This window comes from Schistocerca americana, chromosome 1 (assembly GCF_021461395.2).
Source record: "Schistocerca americana isolate TAMUIC-IGC-003095 chromosome 1, iqSchAmer2.1, whole genome shotgun sequence".
Classification (NCBI taxonomy): domain Eukaryota; kingdom Metazoa; phylum Arthropoda; class Insecta; order Orthoptera; family Acrididae; genus Schistocerca; species Schistocerca americana.
The window spans coordinates 1,157,199,966-1,157,218,791 of NC_060119.1; the positions used below are offsets into that span (position 1 = coordinate 1,157,199,966).

Sequence of the window (18,826 nt, forward strand, 5' to 3'; positions counted from 1 at the left end):
CATTGGAACTACTGACGGCCTTGGGAGAGCCAGTCCTGACAAAACTCTACCATCTAGTGAGCAAGATATATGAAACATGCGAAGTATCCTCAGAATTGAAGAAGAATATAATCATTCCAATCCCAAAGAAAGCAGGTGTTGACAGATGTGAAAATTACCGAACTATCAGCTTAATAAGTCACAGCTGCAAAATACTAACGCGAATTCTTTACAGACGAATGGAAAAACTAATAGAAGCCGACCTCGGGGAAGATCAGTTTGGATTCCGTAGAAATGTTGGAACACGTGAGGCAATACCCTACGACTTATCTTAGAAGCTAGATTAAGGAAGGGCAAACCTACGTTTCTAGCATTTGTACACTTAGAGAAAGCTTTTGACAATGTTGACTGGAATACTCTCTTTCAAATTCTGAAGGTGGCAGGGGTAAAATACAGGGAGCGAAAGGCTATTTACAATTCGTACAGAAGCCAGATGGCAGTTATAACAGTCGAGGGGCATGAAAGGGAAGCAGTGGTTGGGAAGGGAGTGGGGTAAGGTTGTAGTCTCTCCCCGATGTTATTAAATCTGTATATTGAGCAAGCAGTGAAGGAAACAAAAGAAAAATTCGGAGTAGGTATTAAAATCCATGGAGAAGAAATAAAAACTTTAAAGTTCGCCGATGACATTGTAATTCTGTCAGAGACAGCAAAGGACTTGGAAGAGCAGTTGAACGGAATGGATAGTGTCTTGAAAGGAGGATATAAGATGAACATCAACAAAAGCAAAACGAGGATAATGGAATGTAGTCGAATTAAGTCGAGTGATGCTGAGGGAATTAGATTAGGAAATGAGACACTTAAAGTAGTAAAGGAGTTTTGCTATTTGGGGAGCAAAATAACTGATGATGGTCGAAGTAGAGAAGATATAAAATGTAGACTGGCAATGGCAAGGAAAGCGTTTCTGAAGAAGAGAAATTTGTTAACATCGAGTATAGATTTAAGTGTCAGGAAGTCATTTCTGAAAGTATTTGTATGGAGTCTAGCCATGTATGGAAGTTAAACATGGACGATAAATAGTTTGGACAAGAAGGAATAGAAGCTTTCGAAATGTGGTGCTACAGAAGAATGCTGAAGATTAGATGGGTAGATCACATAACTAATGAGGAAGTATTGAATAGGATTGGGGAGAAGAGAAATTTGTGGCACAACTTGACTAGAAGAAGGGATCGGTTGGTAGGACACGTTCTGAGGCATCAAGGGATCACCAATTTAGTATTGGAGGGCAGCGTGGAGGGTAAAAATCGTAGAGGGAGATCAAGAGATGAATACACTAAGCAGATTCAGAAGGATGTAGGTTGCAGTAGGTACTGGGAGATGAAGAAGCTTGCACAGGATAGAGTAGCATGGAGAGCTGCATCAAACCAGTCTCAGAACTGAACACCACAACAACAACAACAACAACAAATTATGTAATTAGTAGCAAGTTGCGAGGTCAGACTTCATGATCCGGCTATAGTGGCGGTACAAAGAACATTTAACACTAATGTACATTGATATTAAAGTTTTCTTTTGTATGGTCTTGGCACTTGCTGTGGTCATTCTGTGGAGAATGAGAATGATAATCTGATAAGGAGCGACGTCTCTTTCTGCGTTGGTCTCCTGTTCATACGAGAGATTGTAAATAATGACTCCCTTTTCTTCTTTTGTCATCGCCGTCACCTTATAAATTGTTCAGCATTCAGTTTCTATCGCCCTTTTGAAGTTTTTAGTCCTTGTTCACGTCTGAAACTCGATATCACAAACAACTCAAGTAATGAGTTAATATTTTGTAGAGTGGTTAATACCGACGAGTTAAAATCAGGCGCATTAGCTCCAGATTTTGATTAAGTCTCGATACACCGACAGATCATGATAATATCTGTTTTCTATGCAGTGAAATTACTCTTATGTTGGACTTTCTATCTTTTGGTGTCTAGAACACCTGTTTATGATAATCACAGTTACAGTCTATAAGTCTATAAAAACTGAAAGCACAATATGCCGGAGTATGAGCAGAGAATAAGCTACTGAAGAAGCATATAAAACAACTCAGTGTGCGACACGTAAGAATAACAATGCAGTTAGAGACATGAGTTCTTCGTTGGGAAAAAAGGGCTATGTAATCCAGTTTCTTATGTGTTAAACAATAGAAACGTAACGGATCTGTTGAAGAAGCTTTAGAAACTTCAAGCTAGTGGTAAAGTATCATAATATTTTCAGTAAACAAGGAGACTGGCTGAGACACTAAATTTTCATTCAGCTAAGGCACATAGCTAATTACGAAAGTTTGTGAAATTATCTCACCCAGAAACATTTCACCGTAATTACTGAGAAGTTGCTAGTTTATAAATAGTGGTCACTTTTTTACAGTTACTAAATTTGCGGAAGAAGCGCTTTATGTCCAATCTAAAGCTGCACCTGAAGCTTTATTTTATCTGCAGAATAAATGACTTATGTAAATCTAAATCTTCTGAGAAAAACGGCAAGACGGCTATATGCCAAACATATTTTATTTAAACCCACTGTTTTGTGGGGTTACATTAAGGATGTAGTGTTCAGTTCACCAGATCCTGATGTGCCAGCCCTTATGGAACGATTTGCACTGAGATGACAACAAGTCATGGCATACCTATACGCACATACACAGATGGCGGTAGTTTCATGTACAAAATCGTATAAAAGGACAGTGTATTGATGGAGGTCATTTTTACTCATACGATTCACATGGAAAGGTTTCCGACGTGACTATGGCCGGACGACAAGAATTAACAGACTATGAATGCGGAGCGGTAGTTGCCGCTAGACGCATGGGATATTTCATATCGGAAGTCGTTGGGAAATTCAGTGTCAGGGATAACGCATTGGCCGACGATGGCCTTTACTTAACGACCGAGAACAGCGGTGTTTGCATAGAGTTGTCAGTGGTAACAGACAAGAAGCACTGCGTGAAATAATCCCAGAAGTCAATGTGGGACGTAGGATGAACGCGTCTGTTAGGACAGTCTGGCGAAATTTGGCGTTAGTAGACAATGGCAGCAGACGACCAATGCGAGTGCCTTTGCTACCAGCACGACATCGGTCGGCCGCGCCTCTCTGGGCTCGTGACCATATCGGTTGGACCCTAGACGATTCTAAAACCGTGGACTGGTCAGATGAGTCCCTATTTCAGCTGATAAGAGCAGATGGTAGGGTTCGACTGTGGTATAGACCCCACGAAGCCATGGAACCAAATTGTCAACAAGACACTGTGAAAGGTGGTTGTGCTTCCGTAATCGTGTGAGCTCTATTTGCATGGAATGGACTGGATAGTCTGGTCCAACTGGACCAATCACAGACAGCAAATAGTTATTTTCGGCTATTTGGAGACATTTTGCAGCCACTTAACCATGACATTTTTATGTATGACAATTTGCTATGCCAACAGGCCATCATTATTCGAAATTTGTTTGAAGAAGTTCTGGACAGTTCGGGCGAATGATTCGGGTATCCAGATCGTCCAAAATGAATCCCACAGAACACATACGGGACATAATCGAAAGGTCAGTTCGTGCACAACATCCTGAACCGGCAACACTTCCGCAATTATGGACTGCTTGGAGGCAGGGGACATCCAGTGACTTGTTGAGTCCGTGCCACGTCGTGATGCATCACTATGCAGGGCAAAAGGAGGTCCGACAGGATATGAGGAGGTATCGCACGAGTTGTGTCGCCTCAGAGGAGAGACACTGTGGAGTCGGTGATGGAAGAGAGGTTGGCAAACGACATGGAGAGAAACTGAGTACAGCCTAGATCGTCTACGTATAACAAGAGGAGTACGTGTGGAAGGAAATCCATAAAAAAGCATTAAGAATTATGCTACCATTTGAAAAACCTCTTAGCTGTATCTGGAATGAGTGTTTGCAATTACGGAAATACTTCATACTCGTCCTGTATTTTAGTTTTCCTCCATGGAGATAATATTACTGGGGATTTTTTTGTGTTTGTTACTTGTGCACTGAGCAGATGCATTTGAAAAGATACGAAATGTTCTACAAAGGATCTTTTTTATGAAGACAGTTTCTTCTGAGTTTACGGTATTTTTTATTGAGTCACTTCTGAGAATCCATAGTCAGTAACTGTGTGTAACAATTTCCTGCTGATAAAGTGACAACATAGTGCGTCGTGTGGTTCAGTGAAGGCCTGGAGCCGCCCGTCAGACGCTGATCTGCTGGTTGATCCAGTCGACGTAGCTGGAGACCCTGGTGTAGACTGTGGGGAAGGGAGGGGTGGCGCAGCGGTAGGACCACGACACCAGACCCACGACGACGCCCTCATGCAGCAAGGGGCCTCCAGAGTCGCCCTGGAAACAACATTTCATAGTATTCAGTTACAGAAAGGTAAACAGAAAGAACTGTTCCCCTTTCAGAAGTCTGCCTGAAACGTTACTGCCAGTTCCGTTTCATACTGTCTGTCGTTTAGCATCTCCAAGTGGATTATACAGGGTGTTCCAAAAAGGACTACACAACTTTGAAAATTCATATAAAGTAATCCATAGTACCTACAGAGGTGATTGTAGTGTCAATTTGTAGGGCAATACATCACGTTTTGGCTCACTTTGTTCGCTGGTGCCGAATCGCATCATAAGAAGCGCTAGCGGCAGTTGCGTTATAGATAGCTGCCTTCACTGGACACGAGCGTGCTAGCTGTGTGTTTTGGTTCGAAGAATTGATGTCAGCGACAACAGTTCAGCGTAATTTCCTTACCAAGCGTGCTAAAGGTCCTGCCATTAGGCATAAAATTTATGACTGGCGTAAATGTTTTGTGGAAAGACATGGGAAATCATCAGGTTGTCCAAGCACATCTGACGATATGATCGAGCGAGTGAGATAACGTTTTGTCAACAGGATACATCAAGGACTCGTGTTTGTACCTCCTGTGCTGGCTTTTCTACCTGAACTTAGAGCAAGAATTTACACCACCATTGAGCAATTTACACCTGCAATGCTACAGTGAATTTGGGAAGAAAGTGACTTTTGATGGGATGTGTGCTGAGAAACCAACAGAAGGCACATACAAAATCTTTAGTTTAAGGTAAAAAGAAACTTGATGTGTTTCCCTACAAAATAACACTAAACCAAGCTCTATATCTTCTTTCAATAAATTTATATGAATTTTTAAAGTTGGTAAGTCCGTTTTGAAACACCCTGTATACAGGGTGTTCCAAAAAACGCTTAATTTCCATGTTAGAGCTCATTTTAGTTTCGTCAGTATGTTCTTCCACCTACGTTCAATGGAGCACGTTATCATGATTTCATACGGGATACTCTACCTGTGCTGCTAGAACATGTGCCTTTACAAGTACGACACAGCATGTGGTTCATGCACGATGGAGCTCCTGCACATTTCAGTCGAAGTGTTCGTACGCTTCTTAACAACATATTCGGTGACCGATGGATTGGTAGAGGCGGACCAATTCCATGGCCTCCACGCTCTCCTGACCTCAACCCTCTTGACTTTCATTTATGGGGGCATTTGAAAGCTCTTGTCGACGCAACCCCGGTATCAAACGTAGAGACCCTTCGTGCTCGTATTGTGGACGGCTGTGATACAATACGCCATTCTCCAGGGCTGCATCAGCGCATCAGGGATTCCATGCGACGGAGGATGGATGCATGTATCCTCGCTAACGGAGGACATTTTGAACATTTCCTTTAACAAAGTGTTTGAAGTCACGGTGATACGTTCTGTTGCTGTGTGTTTCCATTCCATGATTAATGTGATTTGAAGAGAAGTAATAAAATGAGCTCTAACATGGAAAGTAAGCGTTTCCGGACACACGTCCACATAACATATTTTCTTTCTTTGTGTGTCAGAAATATTTCCTGAAAGTTTGGCCGCACCTTTTTGTAACACCCTGTATACAAGAGTAACTTTGAATCTCACTGTTGTACTACTACGACGAGTGTTTGGAGGAAGGACGAGTTTTGTTTACAAAGCTCCCTGGGAAACCAGAGACTCAAACCCAACCCCTTCATGAGCTAAATCAACCTCACAGTACTTTGGTGGTTGCAGGGATAGAGGTAAACGCATACAGTTTGGAGATAGGCAACGAGTAATTATTTAATCATGCAGCAACTTTCAATCAGTGTTCGTTTAGTGCTGCAATTCAATAGCTAATTGTTGGTTACATTTTCAGATGTATTCAATCAGTTTTCATATGTAGGAGACGTCTCAATGAAGTACCCTGTGATTTTAAAGTGTTCATTGCTTTATTGTAGATCTTCTCTTGGTGGCGTGTAAATGAATGCACCACTGCCTTCAGCAACTGCGTGTAGTAATTTCGCTGCCTCTTCTCTGGGAACATTTTGATCCGAATAAATGAATTTTCGTCCAGTGTTTAGCACAGAAGTTATAGGCAAAATCCGACACATGTCTTTAATCCTGCATCCAATAAGCAGTACTCTGTTTCATATTATCATACATAAGATTAAGAGCTGAACAAATGCGTTACGAATATATTCTGGTTTTACCCATTTAGAATGTAAGGCGTTTTTCAGGAGTTTGTTATCTGGTAAGAGACGTTCCTGTACTCGCCCTGATTTCACCGCAATCAATTAACTTGTAGTAACTGAACGCACTCAGGTCCTTAGCAAATCTATGTCTGAATCCCAGTATGATAACTTTTCTGAATCTGGGTGAATTGCTTCCGTCGCCATTGTCCCATACAACCTGCTCTGACCACTGTGCATATCAAACAAGCTATGTCTGCGTAGCATCCCCATTTTGAGTAATGTCTGTTATTGTTTCAGGGGACACACAATTAAGTCCATACCATTTTCCTTGTTGTCCATGTAGCTTTGGCTAAGGCTGTTCTTATTTGTAATTTGTAAAGACTGATAAAAAAGTGTGTGTTTAGAGACAATAAACGTGCATTCTTTGTAATTATTGACCAATTCCTTTTGTTAATATACCGCATGGATCCAAACCTTACCCCTTCTTGCAAGCTAACTTGTTACCAAGACGTAAAAAATGCTACAAAAAGGAAATTAATTTAACTGCTGAGATACGTATCAGGTTGCTCCATGCACCAACTCATATTCTTTAGCTAATCTGCCAGTGAAACTTATCATTGTGCATAAAATCGCTGTTAACGATATCAGTGGCCCAAACCAACTGAAACACACTGAGGATCTTTACTTATCGAATTACCAAACGCAGGTTCATTGATATAGAGGATGACATTGTGTTGTGTGAATGAATATATGTTAATCAAACGATTCCCATTGATACCTACATCTAGATCTACATCTACATTTATACTCCGCAAGCCACCCAACGGTGTGTGGCGGAGGGTACTTTACGTGCCACTGTCATTACCTCCATTTCCTGTTCCAGGCGCGTATGGTTCGCGGGAAGAACGACTGCCGGAAAGCCTCCGTGCGCGCTCGAATCTCTCTAATTTTACATTCGTGATCTCCTCGGGAAGCATAAGTAGGGGGAATCAATATATTCGATACCTCTTCCAGAAACGCACCCTCTCGAAACCTGGACAGCAAGCTACACCGCGACGCAGAGCGCCTCTCTTGCAGAGTCAGTTACTTGAGTTTGTTAAACATCTTCGTAACGCTATCACGCTTACCAAATAACCTCTCTTCTTTGGATCTTCTCTATCTCCTCTGTCAACCCGACCTGATACGGATCCCATACTCATGAGCCATACTCATGTATAGATCGAACGAGTGTTTTGTAAGCCACCTCCTTTGTTGATGGACTGCCTTTTCTAAGGACTCTCCCAATGAATCTCAACTTGGCACCCGCCTTACCAACAATTAACTTTATATGGTCATTCCACTTCAAATCGTTCCGTACGCATACTCCCAGATATTTTACAGAAGTAACTGCTACCAGTGTTTGTTCCGCTATCATATAAGCATACAATAAAGGGTCCTTCTTTCTATGTATTCGCAATACATTACATTTGTCTACGTTAAGGGTCAGCTGCCACTCCCTGCACCAAGTGCCTATCCGCTGCAGATCTTCCTGTATTTCGCTGCAATTTTCTGATGCTGCAACTTCTCTGTATACTACAGCATCATCCACGAAAAGCTGCATGGAACTTCCGACTCTATCTACTAGGTCATTTATATATATTGTGAAAAGCAATGGTCCCATAACACTCCCCTGTGGCACGCCAGAGGTTACTTTAACGTCTGTAGACGTCCCTCCATTGAGAACAACATACTGTGTTCTGTTTGTTAAAAACTCTTCAATCCAGAAACACAGCTGGTCTGATATTCCATAGGCTCTTACTTTGTTTATCAGGCGACAGTGCGGAACTGTATCAAACGCCTTCCGGAAGTCAAGGAAAATGACATCTACCTGGGAGCCTGTATCTAATATTTTCTAAGTCTCATGAACAAATAAGGCGAGTTGGGTCTCACACGATCGCTGTTTACGAAGCCATGTTGATTCCTACAGAGTAGATTCTGGGTTTCCAGAAATGAGATGATACGCGAGCAAAAAACATGTTCTCATTTTTCTGCAACAGATCCATGTCAGAGATATAGGCCTATAGTTTTGTGCATATGCTCGACGACCCTTATTGAAAACTGGAACTACCTGTGCTCTTTTCCAATCATTTGGAACGTTCCATTCCTCTAGAGACTTGCCTTACACGGCTGTTAGAAGGGGGCAAGTTCTTTCGCGTACTCTGTGTAGAATCGAATTGGTATCCCGTCAGGCCCAGTGGACTTTCCTCTGCTGAGTCATTTCAGTTGCTTTTCTATTCGTTAGACACTTATTTCGATGTCAGCCATTTTTTCGTTCGTGCGAGGATTTAGAGAAGGAACTGCAGTGTGGTCTTCCTCTGTGAAACAGCTTTGGAAAAAGATGTTTAGTATTTCAGCTTTACGTGTGCCATCCTCTGTTTCCATGCCATTATCATCCCAGAGTGTCTAGATATGCTGTTTCTATCCACTTACTGATTTAACGTCAGACCAGAACTTCGTAGGATTTTCTGTCAAGTCGGTACATAGAATTATACTTCCGAATTCACTGAACGGTTCACGCAGAGCCCTTCTTAAGCTAACTTTGACATCGTTTAGCTTCTGTTTGTCTGAGAGATTTTGGCTGCGTTTAAATTTGCAGTTAAGCTCTCTTTGCTTTCGCAACTGTTTCCTAACTTTGTTGTTGAACCACGGTGACTTTTTACCGTCCCTCACAGTTTTACTCGGCACGTACCTGTCTAAAACGCATTTTACGATTGCCTTGAAATTTTTCCATGAACACTCAACATTGTCAGTGTCGGAACAGAAATTTTCATTTTGATCTGCTAGGTAGTCTGAAATCTTCCTCCTATTACTCTTGCTAGACAGGTAAAACTTCCTCCCTTTTTTTATATTCTTATTTACTTCCTCCCTACCACCCGTCCTAAACATCTGAGTGTCCCAGTCTATATCTGGTAAATTGAAATCTCCACCTAAGACTATAACATGCTGAGGAAATTTATGTGAAATGTATTCCATATTTTGTCTCAGTTGTTCTGTCACTAATGCTGCTGAGTCGGGAGGTCGGCAAAAGGAGCCAATTATTAACCTATCTCGGTTGTTGAGTATAACCTCCAGGCATAATAATTCACGGGAACTATCCACTTCTATTTCACTACAGGATAAACTACTACTAACAGCGACAAACATGCCACCACCGGTTGCATGCAATCTATCCTTTCTAAACACTGTCTGTGCCTCTGTAAAAATTTCGGCAGAATTTATCTCTGGCTTCAGCCAGCTTTCCACACCTATAACGATTTCAACTTCGATGCTTTCTATCAATGCTTGAAGTTCCGGTGCTTTACTAACGCAGCTTCGACAGTTTGCAATTACAATATCGATTGCTGCTTGGTCCCCGCATGTCCTGCCTTTGCCCCGCACCCTTCGAGGCTGTTGCCCTTTCTGTACTTGCCCGAGGCCATCCAACGTAAAGAACCGCCCAGTCCACGCCACACAACCCCTGCTACCCGTGTAGCCACCTGCTGTGTGTAGTGGACTCCTGACCTCGTTGAATCGCTGTTGTAATGGCGCAGTTCATTCTAAACACCCCCCCCCCCCTCCATGCTCCATCACTCCTTCGACGACTCATTACATGAAAAATGCACTGAAGTACATCCATTGCTATAAATATATGTAGTGTATGTTAACTGTAAGTTGGCTGATTATTTTCCCAGTACTGAATCGGCAGACGTCAGTACGGTTCCGTCAATAGTCTTTTGTTTTTGGTTGCAGCCAACGTTACCTAGCAGGCAGTCATTTTCGACTGCTAATTTTTTGTTTTGGGCTTCACTATGTTTCGTACTGTGTTCTTTCCCTGCGGAAAGCATATGTAATTGTTGCAGTTAGGATCTTTATTTCGCACGTCAATTCAGAAGTCTATTTCAGTTTCGATGCTAAACAATCTTTAAGAGATTTTTCATTTCATGACTTGTGCTTTCGCAGAAGTATGAAGCACAGGTTAAGGTTCCTGCACTGTGGAGGCAGGCTGGGTTTGTCACCCCCCCCCCCCCTCCCCCCCCCCTTGCACGTCCCCTGCGTGGTAGCGTTTACGTGGGGCCCAGACTTGCTCTCTCTAGTCCCAGCAGACCTCTTTGGCAGTTGGCCAACCGGTAATTAACACACAGTATTGTACTGATAAACAGTCAGTAATACCACTAATGACGAAGACAAGATAAATACAAAATATTTGTAAATAATACTAAATGTGCATATGATGTACCCAGAATCACAGCAGAAAATTGGAGAACAAAGACTGACAGCCAATTTGCGCGAAGTACTGGAATTGGCAGTTGATCCTCAACATAGATAGGTGTAGCATATTGTATACAAATAAGCTATAACACCGTACCAAGTTTTATTACAGTTTTGGCGATTAACAACTGTTAAAATATCTAAGACTGATTCAAGGTTGTCGTTCGACCTTAAATCACTCCTACACATTTTAACAGTACATACAACTAACTGACAAAAAGCAGATGGCAGACACACGCAAGTAGAAGAACCCCAAAAGTGCAGCTAATTCCTCTTTTGTGCCAACCTCTTCATCTCAGCCTAGCATTTGGAAACTTGGTCCTCAATTATTTGCTGGATGTTGTGGCACTATGGACACACACGTAAGTATTATTTTCTTTCTGTTCTCTTTCGATCTCTGGTCAGCAGTCTGTCTGTGCCATGTGTTGGTCGTCGGGATAACTTCAAAGGATGTAGTAACTGTTTGCAATGACTGGGACATAGTGCCAGGTGCAAGGATCCAAGCCACCGGTAAGCAAGTTCGCCTAGCAGGTAGTACGACACTTGCCTCACAAACAAGTCTGTTCTTTTCGATTATTTTTACATATCGTTTCCTTTCCACACACAGTGAAGTGTATTCAAGTCAGTCACCAGTTAGCCTAGTAATACCGAAAACTGAGAATTGGACATTAAGGTAGACAGTTTTTTTCATGTTTTTCCATGTCATATCCTTCCAACTCGTAGTGGTGCAAGGGGTATCTTACCTTCATAGTATTTGTACCTAGATAGTAAGGAGTGTGTGTAACACGTTCAGTTGAAATTTCTCTAGGGGTTGCGTGTACTGCAACTGTCGAAGATTACATCTTCGTCTCGGAATTGAACTGTTACTAGGGTATGAGTGTGTTACCACGAACCTTTGTGGAATATAAGAAGTGAAATTTTGTTTGCCTCAATTAGGAGACTCTTTTGTTATTGTTACCTTTCGTTTGTATGTTCAGACATCAACCTTGTGAACTTACATTATTAAAGATTGTGTTGTGAAAGATTGCGAATTGTCAGTCACAACACCTCGTATGATACTTTTCAAAGGAAAGCAACGCAAGCCAAATTGGGAAGACTATTTGCCACCTGGGACAGCAGTAGAAATGACAGATAAGGGCTCAATGAATACTGCGACATTGGATACATCATTTTGCCAAATACAAGCCTGCAAAAGATGTTACTTTGATATATGGTGGAGCATCGTCACATTTGGACCCTGAAATTTGCGTTGTTCCTAAAGAGCACAACATCATACTTAACTGCTTGCCCAGCAACACAACACATGAGCTGCAACCCATGGATAAATCAGTATTCAAGTCGTTTGAGTCTTACTGGGATAACGAAGGTCAGCTGTACTTGTCTACATATGAAAGGGTAGAAAACACAGCAATTGATAGACGTGCGTTTGGAAAACTCTTCAGCACGGTGTGGCCAAAAGCAGCATCCTCAGTAAATGTCATATCTGGGTTCCGTGCAACAGGGATTTATCCTTTTGACCCAGAAAGTATTCCAGATACTGTATTTGCTCCCTCTCGTCCATCAAAGCGTTCTGACCTAAAGAGGACTTGACAATTGCCCCTGAAACAGGGAAACTGCCAGAGACTCAGTCAGTCCCAAAGGCTTCCCGAAAAAGAGACGCTAGTCCATTGATTCCAGTTCATCAGAAAACGAAGCATATTCAGTAAAGGACAGTTCAAGTGACTTCAGTCTTGAAGATAGTGATGCAGTCGAAGATCTCGATTGTTCATTCAAATAAATTTTGCAAACCCCAAAGCTGAAGAAAGAAAAGCAAACACCAGGGAAGAAGGAATTAAATTAAAAGGTCCAAGTCGTATGTAACGCACTGTTCACGCAGAATGGTTCAAATGGCTCTGAGCACTATGTGACTTAACTTCTGAGGTCATCAGTCGCCTACAACTTAGAACTAATTAAACCTAACTAACCTAAGGACATCACACACATCCATGCCCGAGGCAGGATTCGAACCTGCGACCGTAGCGGTCACGCGGTTCCAGACTGAAGCGCCTTTAACCGCACGGCCACACCGGCCGGCCACGCAGAATCAAAAGAAATATGGTACCAACAATAGCACTGGGTCTAAGGAAGAAACAAGTCGCAAAAAATTTCACTGTCAATAAAGAACATTCAGAAGAAAAAATGCAAAACTAAAGACTCCGCTAAAGTAAGCAGCAGCTGTACCTCTAAGAAAGTGTTGAAAGAGGTTGGCTGGTTTTGTCACGTGTGCTATGAAGACAGGATGTTCGACATGAAACTTTGCGAAAAATGTATGAAATATGTGCATGAAGATAGTGTAGGGTTGACACCCAAAGACAAAGTGCGAAATTTCCTGTGCCCCACATGTAAAAAATGATTTAAATGAGCCAAACCAGTTTCACGATTCATTATTTATGTGTTCATTGAAAATGTAATGATTAGAATTATTGTCCCTATTACGATAAGAAAACTTACTGCTGTCAGAAGAATTTTGATGGCTGATTAAATTTAATAATCTGAAGAGTTAATAAGCAGAAGTACCAACAGTTCTGTATGAAGCGATTGTAGAAACAAGAAATTATAAAAGTCTATGTATCATCTCATTCCACTTATTTCTAAAATAAAATTACATTACAACTGCGGCAGTGTATTTAAACAGTTTTTCTGCCATTTACATGCCCCGGAACGTTAATACGAACAAGATGTGGCTACAGGCCATATTAGGAGCAGGGTCTCCTAACAAGGCCCACTTGCAAGAGTTAAACATTTTCTTTAAAGTGATAATATTAATCAAATAAACTTTAAATGTCCATTTATTTTTTAACTGAATGTAGTTCTTGGATGTTGCACGTACGATCTCGGAATCTTACCACTTACACATAGTGCATATGAAATTCTTAAACCTTAGGTGGGCCTTATTTGGTACAGGTACCTTACATCTAAAATACTCTAAAGTGCATGTCACAGCGAATCGCTATTGTTTCCTGGTGTGTCGTTTTATGTTGTTAGGATTAATGTGACTTATTGTTTGTCCACTAAGTTTACTTACGCCTTGGTTGTCTCATCATGCTTCTTGTCCTGTGTTCATGTAGAGAGAAATTTCACAAGGTAAGTGCTTACAGTTGTCAAATATTTGAAGAAATACATCTCTGAGCCAGTAGCTGCACAAATACATCTTCATTCTCTGCGGGTATCGGTGAAATAATAAATAATAATCTTCACAGGAGAAATTGCTGTACAACGATGAGTAAACGGAGATGAACTGAAATTATTTTGCCTGACACAAATACAGAATTGTATTTTTAGCTCGTCTGATTTTATGGAGCAGTTGCATGAACATGATTGGAGTTGATTTGAAAGCAGTGTATTCGTGACTCATCGTTGTACCATTTTTCATACTGTGAAGATTGTTATTTAACCGAAACGGGTAGACTATAAAGGTATATGTGTCCAGCTGCTTGATCACAGACGCATTCATTGATGCGGAGGGTTCAGGAAGACTCCAAAAACAACGGTGCAAAATTTCTACGACTGTAATATGTTTTCCTGCATGGCCATCTCCATCAGAAACTGTCGTACAGGATGGTCAGAAAGGGTGTTGCTGGATAAGTTGCGCTAAGAAATTAACGTTAAGAGAAAAATTCGATACGCTGTGCCGTTTCCGAGTTGATTAGTATTGAAGTTAGCCAATCAGGCCGCTGCGTACGTAAATTCAGCGATCCTCCAGATACGGTGTGGCTAAGCTAAACATGTTCTTCGTTTGGTTTCCTAAAACCTAACACGAGACCCAAAGGCTGGGCAGTCTCACGCGCGATCATCTACGCTGTGATAATAACTGACACTGATTGTATCTGGCTGTCCGCTTGAATTTGAACGCACAACGGCCTAATCGGGTGACTTAAATGCTAATTAACTCGACCTGTTTTTCAGCACAATCTGCCCTGAAACACCCTTACAAGCATTTCATCCTGTTAATGACGTCCCTAAGTATTAATAATTATAGTTTTTTCCACCTTAACCTTACTAAAATTAAAGAACCTTTTCATAGGATGCATATCGCTTTTATTTATGAAATATCTTCTGCGGTTATGTGGAAATATAGTACCGTGGACATGGTATATCTCTACATTTTCTTATTTTTTAGATTAAAAACAATATTTCCTTATTACTTAAAATATTTTTGCTTCTCTGCAGTGCCCCCCTACAAGACAGAAACCTGCAACAGAATCGCGTCTCGCGGGTAGCCCTTCTTCAAGGCACCGTCCACCGCAACGGACAGATGCGCTTGCAAGCCAAACTACGAAACGCGCTCGCCCCACATGTTAGTATTTTATTACTCGGCCACAATGATAGCGTGGGAGCGAGTTTTTATTGTGATGTTTCACAAGAACACACTGAACCACTTCACTGTATATGCACAACCGTCTTGAAATCATTCAGAGTGTGATGCGCTTTCCTTTGTCACCAGTGTACTAACGTCACTGCTTGCTTCTCATAACGGCCACAGTAATATCTTGATCCGGTAGTACATTTTCTGGACAACAACACTCACGTTCGTTATTCACGGAGTCTCTTGCAGCCGCCATGAGAGGCCTAAGTCGGATGCTGGCAGAGCACGCTTCCACGACCGTGCCGCTACAATCGTGGACGGTATTTTCCTAAGGCGTGTCAAGTGTTTGCCAACAGCTCGTACAGTATCCGAACGCCAAGGCAGTAATTAGGCCGTCACTCAACCACAGATTGACAATTCCGTCGCGGCTATGGAGCCAGTCCTTGTTTTGACTTATTTGGGCCAGGCACTGGCTGCAACCGCATCCCATCAGTCAGAGCTCTCGTGAGGAACCATCGTTGCACACTCACTGCGCGGTGTTTACCACCTAATTTCTACCGAGCTTAGGGCAGTGACTTTACTTTTTCAGACTTTGGCCTTACGTCGACTAATTGCATACTGTCCGAGATCAAGTCTCATTGTGTTATGAACACCAGAACATTCCAAATGAATTTGGACTTAATCCTTTTGGTTACTAATCATTATTTGCTTTCATTGATAGAACTGAAAGTGCCAGTCGAACTTTCATTTGTTTATAACTGAAACTGCACGAAGGAGTCTTGTGTTCTTGAACAGTCAAATAAAACGTTTCTACATTACTTGCCTGAGCGACGTTCCTTTGCACCTCCGCCAGCGCACTCTTGCTTATATCTTCTGAAGATGAAAAAAGATTACGAAACTAGGTTTCTGCTAAATACGAAAGAAAAAAACTGTGAACTAGAAAATAAAAAGAGGCACAATTCCTAAGTAAATAGCACGCCAATATTATATAGGATAGGGCAAATAAAAGTGGCCTGGACGAGTGGATACGATTGGACTTCAATGTGTGTACATAGCGGAGGAGGAAAAGACCTACATTTACTTCCAACAGGATGGTGCAACTGCCCATACAGCCGGCCAGACCTTGGAGCACATTTACACAATCTTCACTTCTGATAAAGATATTAACAAAGGTCAGTCTGGTCGCAGTCCTACTTGACCACCTAGGTCACCTGATCTTCCAGTGTGGGGAACCCTCAAGTATAAGATATATAGCAACAACCCTCATAGTCTTCAAGAACTGCAGCAGAAAATTTCGGATGAGACTGCAAAAATTCCAGCAGTCCAGCTTCAATCCGCCTTCAGCAACATGCTGACCATGACCAAAAGTGCCAAGAAATCAATGGTGATCACTTCCAACATCTGCTACAGTTAGGTTAGTACTGTATTTCCTTTCCTCTGCTGTGTTTCTTTTTACCCTGGAACTCCCGTTCTCCGGGCCACCTTTATTTACTCCACCCTGTAATCAAATACTGTTTTTAATCTAGAAATATCAAAATATAGAAACGTTATGTATGCCATATTTCCAGAATAGTGACACAGATGGTGCTTTAGAAATAAAAGCGACACACATCTGGCGTAAAATAATGTTCAGTTGCAGTATGTTTAAGACGGAAAATCCTACAGTAATTGATTTTGTGACTGTGTTGGATGATCTAACGAGTCCTGAGCCAACAACATGTCTTGCAGGGCAACTTAGTTTTGGTACTATATCCTCTAGCGAAATAGCCGATGCACTCACATTGCAGGAAGAGCCCCGCTCATCTACACCAGCGGCACAGATGTGGGAGGGGTAGACCGGAGACTCAAAGCCGTCCCAGAAGAGCGACGCGCACAGGTCCTGGCTCCAGACCTCGATGTCCACCTTCTGCAGGTTGTTTGGTAGAAATCCCTCGTACTGCAGACAAAGACAGTCTTCCGTTAGAGTAGCAGCGGAAATTAGCTGCAAGGGATCTGATTGCTTAAAAGCGGCTGTTGTAATGTAAAAGAGCAAGGAGCACATATTAGAGAATACGATATACATTTATAAAGTATTACACGATATGAAATCCTGAATAATGTAATGTCTTATAAGCATAGTTCATTTGTTTTATTTGTCATTTAATGTTGTACGAGTTTATCACTATTTCGATTTTGTACTACAACTATTTTCTTGAAAACTTATTGTTTCCAGAATTCTAGAAAAACGACATAATAACATTAGTTCTGTTTAATAGTATTTACCATAACATAAGAAACGAATTTAATTAAAATATACAACTCCGAAGTGAGATCTTGTGGAAGTGTTCTTAATGAAAGTAATTACTTAATTAAGGAGAACTGTAAATTTTTCTGGTAGAAATGCTAGGTAGATAGTATCATACAAAATTTCATATACAAAATCAAATTGTGTCAAAATTCAGCTTATGTCAAACATTGTCCAGCATTTTGCAAAGCATAATATTGCACTTGAATACTTGTGAATTCGCAATTTTTCGTTATATGCTTACTAAATTGTTCAAATGGCTCTGATCACTATGGGGCTTAACATCTGAGGTCATCAGTCCCCTAGACTTAGAACTACTTAAACCTAAGGACATCACACACATCCATACCCGAGGCAGGATTCGAACCTGCGACCGTAGCAGTCGCGCGGTTCCGGACAGAAGCGCCTATAACCGCTCGGCCACCGAGGCCGGCATATGCTTATAAATGTAAATATTTAATACACTATGTGATCAAAAGAACCCGGACACCTGGATGAAAATGACTTACAAGTTGGTGGCGCCCTTCATGGGTAATGCTGGAATTCAATAAGGTGTTGGCTCACCCTCAGCCTTGAAGATAGCTTCCACTCTTGCAGACATATGTTCACTCAGGTATTGGAATGTTTTTTGGGGAATGGCCCATTCTTCGCGGAGTACTACACTGAGGAGAGGTATCGATGTCGGTCGGTGAGGCCTGGCACGAAGTTAGCGTTCCAAAACATCTCAAAGGTGTTCTATAGGATTCATGTCAGATCTCTGTGCAGGCCAGTCCATTACAGGGACGTTATTGTCGTGTAACCACTCCGCCACAGGTCGTGCATTATGAACAAGTGCTCGATTGTGTTGAAAGATGAAATCGCCATCCCCGGGTTGCTCTTCAACAGTGGGAAGCAAGAAGGTGCTTAAAACATCAATGTAGGCCTGTGCTGCTATAGTGCCACGCAAAACAACAAGAGGTGCAAGCCCCTCCCATGAAAAACACGACCACACCATAACACCACCGCGTCCGAATTTTGCTGTTGGCACTACACACGCTGGCATATGACGTCCACCGGGCACTCGCCACACCCACACCCTGCCATCGGATCGCACATTGTGTACCGTGATTCGTCACTCCACACAACATTTTTCCACTGTTCAATTGTCCAAAGTTTACCCTCCTTACACCAAGCGAAGCGTCGTTTGGCATTTACCGACGTGATGTGTGGCTTATGAGCAGCCACTTGACTATGAAATCCAAGTTTTCGCAACTCCCACCTAACTGTCATAGTACCTGCAGTGGATCCTGATGCGGTTTGTAAATCCTGTGTGATGGTCTGCATAGATGTCTGCCTATTACACATTACGAGCCTCTTCAAGTGTCGGCGATCTCTGTCAGTCAACAGACGAGGTCGGCCTTT

General features: G+C 41.9%; 1 protein-coding gene across 1 annotated transcript in view; it reads right to left on the reverse strand.

Annotated features, from left to right (window-relative positions):
- Positions 1-4,107: 4,107 nt before the first annotated feature.
- Positions 4,108-18,826, reverse strand: part of LOC124597632 (chymotrypsin-1-like) — a 44,099-nt gene continuing 29,380 nt past the window's right edge. Inside the window, exons 6-7 of the mRNA XM_047135949.1 lie at positions 16,922-17,077; positions 4,108-4,357 (exon numbers count right to left, since the gene is read on the reverse strand). Coding sequence (XP_046991905.1) covers positions 4,211-4,357; positions 16,922-17,077 — 303 coding nt within the window. The 3' untranslated portion in view covers positions 4,108-4,210. The remainder of the gene's footprint in view (positions 4,358-16,921; positions 17,078-18,826) is intronic.